General features: G+C 48.2%; 1 protein-coding gene across 1 annotated transcript; it reads left to right on the forward strand.

Annotated features, from left to right (window-relative positions):
• The first annotated feature begins 5,295 nt into the window (after positions 1 to 5,295).
• Positions 5,296 to 6,696, forward strand: LOC101420269 (melanoma-associated antigen B1-like). Its single transcript, XM_058291175.1, has 2 exons — positions 5,296 to 5,372; positions 5,501 to 6,696. Exon 2 carries the CDS (start codon positions 5,511 to 5,513, stop codon positions 6,618 to 6,620), a length of 1,110 nt encoding a protein of 369 aa, XP_058147158.1. The 5' UTR covers positions 5,296 to 5,372; positions 5,501 to 5,510; the 3' UTR covers positions 6,621 to 6,696.
• Positions 6,697 to 8,406: the final 1,710 nt, after the last annotated feature.

An 8,406-nucleotide genomic window follows, 5' to 3' on the forward strand; every position in this document is an offset into this window, starting at 1 on the left:
TCAGTGAGCTTAAAGAATTGTCAATGGAGACTTCCCAAACTATAACACAAAGAGAAAAGAGAATTAAAAAAAAAACAACAACAGAACATTATCTCCAACACAATTATAGGTGTAACGTAGGCATAACAGGAATACTAGAAAGAAAAAGAGAAAAAAAGAAGCATATAAAATATCTGAATTAATAACGGCTGAGAATTTTTCTAAGTTAATGTTCTACCAAAGCACAGATCCAGGAAGCTCAAAGAACACCAAGCAGACTAAAGGACTAATATAAGAATGAAGAAGAACAAAGTCAGAGGGCTGACATTATTTGACTTCAAGACAATATAAAGCTACAGTGACCAAGACAATATGATGTTGGTGTAAGAACAGATAAATAGATCTATCTAGACAGAATAGAGAGCTCAGGAATAGAATCACACAAGTATAGTCAATGGATCTTTGACAAAGGAGCAAAGCGATTCAAGGGACGAAGGCTAATCTAGTCAAGAAATAGTGCTGGAACAGCTCAACGTCCACAAACAAAGCAATCAATCTAGACACAGACCTTATACCTTTCAAAAAATTAACTCCAAATGGCTCATAGACTGAAATATAGAATTAAAACTAAACAACTTTTAGAAAATGAAGAGGAGAAAATCTAGGTTATCTTGTGTTTGGTGATTTGCTGATGACATTTTAGATCGAACACATAAAGAAAAATCCGCAAAAGAAAAATAAATAAGTTGGACTTCATTAAAGTTAAAACAAAAGACTTCTACTTTGTTAAAGACAGTGTTAAGAGAATGAAAAGACAGGTCACAGACTTAGGAGAAATATTTGCAAAACACCTATCTGATAAAAAGGACTTGTATCACCAATCCAATGTCCACATAGAAGAGGTGGCATTGGAATGGGAAAAGTGGACATAGTGGACGAAGGGTATGGGGAAAGGCAGGAAGAGATGAGAGGTGGAGGCGTCTTTGGGACATGGAGCTGCCCTGGATGGTGCTTCAGAGGCAATCACCGGACATTGTAAATTCTCACAGGGCCCACTGGATGGAATGGAGGAGAGTATGGGCTATGATGTGAACCAATGTATATGAGGTGCAGAGGTGCCCAAAGATGTACTTACCAAATCCAATGGATGTGTCATGATGATGGGAACGAGTGTTGTTGGGGGGGGGGGATTGAATGGGACCTCACATATATATTTTTAATGTAATATTATTACAAAGTCAATAAAAAATAAAAAAATTAAAAAAAAAAAAAAAGGACTTGTATCTAAAATACAAAAAGAACTCAACAGTAAGAAAACAACCCAATTAAAATTGGGCAAATATAGGAACAGACACTTCATGAAAGAAGATATATGGATGGCAAATAAGCCTATGGAAAAACATTTGACATTATACATCATTAGGGCATTTCAAATTTAAAAAACAATGCGATGCCACTCTATAACTATTGGACTGAATAAAATCCAAAACATTGACAACACCAAATACTGACAAGGATGTGAAGCAACAGGAACACCCATTCACTGCTGGTAAGAATGCAAAAGAGTACAGCCACTTTGGAAGATATTTTGGAAGTTTCTTACAAAGGTACACATAGATTTACCACTTGACCCAGCAATCACTGGCCAAGGTATTTACCCACATGAGTTGAAAACATATATCCACACAAAAGCCTGCACAAAAAGGTTTATAGCACTTTACTCATAATTACCAAAATTGGAAGCAACCAAGATAGATTTCAATAGGTGAACAGATAAACTGTGGTACACCCATACAATGGAATCATACTCAACAATTTAAGACATCACTTATCAAGCTACCAAAAAAACCATGGAGCAAGCTTAAATGCATAATGCTAAGTAAAAGAAGCCAGTGTGAAAAAGCTATATCCTGTATGATGCCAAGTATATGTCATTCTGGAAAAGTCACAACTATAGAAACAGTAAAAGATCGGTGGTTGCCAGAGTTCAGGGTGAGGTGGCAGGGGAATGAATAGGTGGGACAGAGTGCATTTTTAAGGCAGTCAAATCATTCTGTATGGAGGCTACATGAATTATACATTTGTTCAAACTCATAGAACTGTGCATCCCTTTCCAGGCATTGGTTAAAAGTAACGTAGCAATAGTGGTTCATCAATTGTAACAAAATGTACCAACTGACAAAAAACGTGAATCAAGAAAACCCTCAGTGGGGAGAGAGGGAGAATATGGGACCTCTGCGTGTATATGCTCACTTTTCTGGGAATCTTAAACTGCCATAATACTAGTCTACTATAAAATAGGGGGGAATTGGAAAAGAATAGATACCAAGTGCACCGCCATATGCAAGAATGTCAATATAAATACAAGTTTTGACAAATGAAAAGGAAATATGATCCTCTCATTAAAAAACCCAGGGGGGGAAGCGGCTGTGGCTCAGTCACTTGGGCTCCCGTCTACCACATGGGAGGCCCTGGGTTCACCCCCGGGGCCCCCTTGTGAAGGCAGGCTGGCCGCAAGCTGCAGAGCGCCGCTGAGCGCTGACTCAGCACGGTGCTGCAACAAAAAAGGGAGACAAGCAAAAATACATAAGAGCCAACAGGGAATGGACACAAAGAGTAGACAGCAAACGAGCCGCGAGGGGGGAGGGGAAATAAAATAATACAGACCCAGAAAAACACACAGTGAATAGACAGAGAGCAGACAGCATGTAAAAATGCCACAAGTGGGTGTGATTAAAAACAACAACAACAAAAAAAAACGGGAATAGGCACAGAAGATGCTATTCAAAACGTATGACAAATTTCAGAGCCAATGGACAGAAGATCACTATAGCAAAATCAGGAGGCTGCCTCAAAATCAATAATTAATTAATAATGGAAAATGTAGGACTCACACCAGCAAAAATATCCAAAACATATCTAAAAAGAAATCTAAAAACAATGTATCAGATCTTTGCAGAGGAAACTATAAAAATTTACTGATAGAATAAGGTAAAAGTCCCAAGTAGAGCACTATACTAGGATTATTCATGGGACAAACAAGATAATACTCCATAATTTATTCCTCATTTAATTCTTATTTACACACTTAACGCGTTACCCATAGCTGCCAAGGCGACCAACAAACCCGGGCTGCTATTTCCGTGCCCAAAATCAATCTTAGCAAAACAGAAGAAGGAATACAAAGCGCAATATCAAAAGCAACAGCAACAAATCAAAAATAACACCCCCCTGAGGGACCTTACCTTTGTGTTCAACTAGCACTTGTGCGGGGAAGGTGGAGGATGCCCTCAGTTCAGACACGTCTGTAGCCTGCAGTAGAAGGCAGATGACATGGCCGGTTGGAGGACGACTTTCTAAGTTGTGCCCTCGTTTGCCCCAGTGTTCTCAGAAAAACTTCAACTCCACTGCAGAAAGCACCGCAGACCACAAGTGCCAGTACCATGGGCAATACCAGGACAGCACAAAAGCCTGAATCACTTACTCTGACTCAGGAATTGTGCTCCTAACTAAAGACAAGCTCTTTGGTGGGTGACCCTGGCCTTTTACTGTCATTCTACTAGAACAGAAGGAACGTGCTAAAACAGAATGGTAAGGATCACAGTGAGTCCTACACACTAAGGGGATGAGCTCGTCCTTTGAACGTGTGAGGACTGCCCCTGGTGTCAGCAGAAGGAGTCCCCAGATGCAGCGTTCAAGCCAAGAACTCTGAGTTTCTACTTGGGGTCTCTAGGGCCCTTGCCTAGGTTGGGGATGACCTCGGACCAGGAAAGGCAGAACTCTCAGGCCCTGCCAGCTGTCAGTGTGAGGTCCTTCTACACCCCAGAAGGGAGGAGGCCCCACAAAGTCTGCTGTACAGGGGCACCTACACTTCTCCAGCAGGAGTCTCAAGAAGTCCGGGACTTTGATCTGAGGGGCAGCAAGTCAACCTGAGAACGGGTGAGCCAGGACTGAGGGCCTCCCCCACACCCCACAGTGCAGGACGCCCCAGAGAGCCCCGCCCGACTGTCCTGTCTGCGGTGCCCCGGGCACAGCTGCTGAGCGCAGGCTCCCATTTCTCCCCCGGGGTGTCTCCGGAAGTGAGGGCTTTGCTGGCTGCCTCGGGTCAGCAGCCGGACAAAGCCCAGGCCGGGCCAGTAGCGCAGGAAAGACCCATCTGCGAGTTGTGCCAGCAGCCCAGCCCGCACCACCTCAGGACTGGGCTTTGTGCGAGCAGCCCCGCCTGCACCACCTCAGGGCTGGGCGTTGTGCGAGCAGCCCCGCCTGCACCACCTCAGGGGGCGGCAGGGCGCCTGGCCCCTGCCCGCAGCCCCAGGAGCCCCCAGGCGGGGGCCGGAAGCGGCTCAGCGGGACTTCCGCCGGGCGGCTGTGGGCGTCGACGCCTGCTGAGGGGTGCGGCCTCGGCTCCACAGAGGGAGGAGTCCCAGCACAGGGCAGGTGCGGGGGACTAGCCTGAGGGAGAGGCACCGAGGTAGGCCTGGCCCAAGACCCGAGGCCCCGGAGGCCCCGCAGGCCCCGCAGGCCCCGCGCCGCGGCCCTCTGCTGCCGCTGGCTCAGGCCTGACTTCGGCCAAAGACCGTCGGTTCTTCCTCGGGGTCTCAGGGAATAAAGTTCTGGCTCTCAAAGTACTGCACTCGGGTCGGGAGGGCAGCTCCCCCGACGGAGGGCCCCGGGAGAGGGCAGGGGCCGAGGGGACTCTCCTGAGCTACAGCCGCCGAGGTGGGGCCCACTCAAGACCTGAGGCCCGCAGCCCCGCGCGCCCCTCTCTGCCGTGTCCCCACTCCCCCGCAGGGAGGGCTGTTCTGCCCCATGGCCCCTCACATCCGCATCCGCCCCTGGGTCTCAGGAATAAAGGTTTCTGTCCGAGGTAGTAGACTCCGGTCCTCAGAAGACATCCCAGATGGAGCTGAGGAGGGGACCCCGAGTGAAGGGGGGGGGGGCGCCAAGCCCCGCCGCAGGGCTGGGGCGGCCCTGGGAGGCCCAGGCAGGCTGAGCTGGGCCCGCTGCTGCACCCAGAGATCCAGGGAGGTGGGGCCCTCGCTCTAAGGGTGCCCCTGCCGCGGTGTGGGCTGAGCTGCCTCTTGGCTTCCGCCTGGCGTGCTCCAAGGAGACGTGGAGATGTCAGCATCCGAGCAGCAGAGGGGAAGGGTCCCCGATCCCGCCGACACTCGAGAGGATGGGCCTGTCCGGGGCACCAGAGGCCCTCCGCACACGCGCATGCACACGCACCCTGCAGCTCAGCAGAGAGGGCCTGGCCAGACCCTTGCTGTCACCTGCTGGCAGGCTGCAGCCTGAGACAGACTCCAATTCCTTCCACAGGGTCCTCAGGGGACAGGCGGATCAGCACAGCAGCCTCGTGCGTTCCTAGAGCCGTGACCTCAAGGAACCTCGAGGTTCGTTTCCATACAGGCCAGGAGCTTATCTTCCTCCCGACCGTGAGCACGTGCCTCACCCGCCCTGGCACAGTGGGCGCACAGCCCCTGCCCTACCCTCCAGCCCACATTCCTGCCTCTTCTCCCAGCAGGTCCACCATGCCTCGCGGCCAGAAGAGTAAGCTCCGTGCCCGTGAGAAACGCCGCCAGGCCCACGGTGAGACCCCGGGTCTCCAGGCCGCTCAGGCCCCTGCAGCCGAGGAGGAGGCATCCACTCCCCCCTCCTCTCCTCCTTCTGGGGGTACTCCCCAGAGCTCCCCTGCTGCTGGCAGGCCCCCATCTCCTACCACTCCCCCCTCCTCTCCTCCTTCTGGGGGTACTCCCCAGAGCTCCCCTGCTGCTGGCAGGCCCCAGGGGCCTCACAGGTCCCCATCTCCCACCACTCCCACTAAAGCTTTTGCTAGCCTAAGAGTCGATGATGGTGCCAGGTGCCCTGAGGAGACACACCCAGGTCCCTCTCAGGCCGCGGGCCCCATGGAGAGCTACCGCAGAGATCCTCTAACCAGGAAGGCGAATATGTTGGTGGACTTCCTGACCGAGAAGTTTAAAACCAATGAGCCCATCAGCAAGGCAGCCATGCTGAAGATTGTCAACAGGAAGTACAAGGATCAATTCCCTGAGATCCTCCGGAGAGTGTGTGAGCGCATGGAGCTTGTGTTTGGCCTTGAACTGAAGGAAGTGGACCCCAGTGGTCAGTCCTATTCGCTCGTCAGCAAATTGGACCTCACCACTGAGGGCAGTCTGGGTGGTGGGGGGGACTTGCCCAAGACGGGTCTCCTGATGACTCTCCTGGCCGTGATCTTCATGAAGGGGAACCGTGCCACTGAGGAGGAGGTCTGGGAGTTCCTCAATGCCTTGGGGGTATTTGCTGGGAGGAAGCACTTAATCTTTGGGGAGCCCCATCAGCTTCTCACCATAGATTTGGTGCAGGAAAAGTACCTGGAGTACCGGCAGGTGCCCCGCAGCGATCCTCCATGCTATGAATTCCTGTGGGGTTCCAGGGCCCATGCCGAAACCACCAAGATGAAAGTCCTGGAGATTTTGGCCAAGATCAATGATACGGTCCCTAGTTCCTTCCCTGTCCTGTATGAAGAGGCTTTGAGGGATGAGCAGGAGAGGGCTGCAGCCAGAATTCCAGGCAGGGCTAGTGTGACCACCCTGGTCAGGGCTCAGCCCTGGGCCTCAGCCAGCAGACACTCCCACAAGTGAAGTGGAGGTGGATTTCATTGTGGGGTTAAGAGAGCAGTCAACCTTCTAAGTAGTGCAGGGCTGATGAGGGGCTGGAGGGAACAAAAGACATCTTTATTTTCATCTTCCATAAGAGAAACTTGTTGGTTTATCATGTTCAAATGTCTTTATAACAAAATTCATTTTGCTTTAGAATTTAAGCATGGCTTGGCTAATACATTTACTGCTGTTTATTTGTTTTAATGCTTCATGTTTTTGTGTTCGTGAAATTATTTGAACAGCGTAAAATATTTTTTGTTCTTTCAGAACAGGATAACCTGGCATTGGTATAGGGATTTGCATGGAAATGTGAAAGAATACCAAAATAAAACAGTGGAGATCTCAAAATGCATGAAAAAAAGTAACTAATGTTTAGTCTGTCTTATTCATTTTACTCTGTTTTTAAAATTAAAAGATACTTACCTGGTTTTGCTTAGTTTATTCAAGGACGTATGAGAAATTAAATTATAATAAAATACACCTCTTGCTCACTCTCTTTTTTTCCACACATAATTTGAAGATCTGTTCCTGCTATTACAATAAAAAACAGTAAGAATGAGATGGTAATAAGAAGCCTGAAATTTTAGTCTTGATGTAGAAATCATATAGAAAATGTTAAGATACTCTCTAATACCTAAAGAAAAGTAAAAAGAATGGGTGAGGACATGGGTGTTCCCGATAAGAGCAGTTAAATGTAAAATCCCTGAAGCAAGGCAGTGGGCTGTGTGGAAGTAAAAGTCACTGGGGGGGGGGCGGTAATTTTACACTAAATTGGGTGGTGGGCTAGCGGAGGCTATAGGAGTGGGGAACAGGGGCCAGATCCTCAGACGGTGCGCCTCCGAGTTGGATTGGAAAACTGCTCTTGCAAGTTATTTTGGGATTGTGGATGAACCAGAAAGAGACCTCCACCAGGGCCAGGACTGAAGGTGCCCTTTGCTCTTGTCCCAGTGCATGTAAACAAGTGCCCAAACTAGGGATTTTATGCACATTGTCTCCAGGGAGTTTCTCAGAAAATGGGGTGATACTCCTTTGAACTGGGATGCCCAGAAGCCCCTGGGTACCTCTTTTTTTTTTTCCTGGCTTGGGAGAACCAGGATCCACATCATTAAAAGGTCATTTAATTAGCATGTCTTGAGTGGAACTTGGCACACACTAAGAAAGGCCTCAGTTTTGAATGATGATGAAAAGAATGAAAATAGGGGTGGTTTGGATAGAAAGACAGCTGGGAGGGAGGGAAGTTGTTGATCCTTGAGGCAAACAGGAGGTGAGAGTTGGATTCAGCTGAAGAAGACAACTCCACACCCCATTAAATAACAGATGTACTAATGGAGAAATAGTACTTAGTTTTTCATACTAAGCAGCACTTTGGCTGATATGACTTTCTTTGAACTAAAGTGTAGCATATTGTCTACCATTTTCTGGAAAAATAAATTCTCTGAGGAAAGATTGATGTCACATGGGGAAAAAATAATCATAGTAAATTTGGCATATTTAAGAGACCCAATATTTGCCAGTCATCTTGCCAAATGCTTTATATACAGTACGTATTTTCTAAAAGTCCTATAAGATAGGGCTTATCCAATTATCTTTACAGATAAAGACCTTGCTACTATCTCAAATTCACATGGCTGGTCAGTGTCAGAGCTCAGGTAGACCCTTGGTCTGAATTCACCTAGAGCCCACCGCGTTTCATTCCTCCCAGTCAGAGGCTGACCATGCATCTCTTAATTCACATTGATTCTCACTAAAGTGTTTCTAAACAGATCAA

Source organism: Dasypus novemcinctus, chromosome X (genome assembly GCF_030445035.2).
Source record: "Dasypus novemcinctus isolate mDasNov1 chromosome X, mDasNov1.1.hap2, whole genome shotgun sequence".
NCBI lineage: Eukaryota > Metazoa > Chordata > Mammalia > Cingulata > Dasypodidae > Dasypus > Dasypus novemcinctus.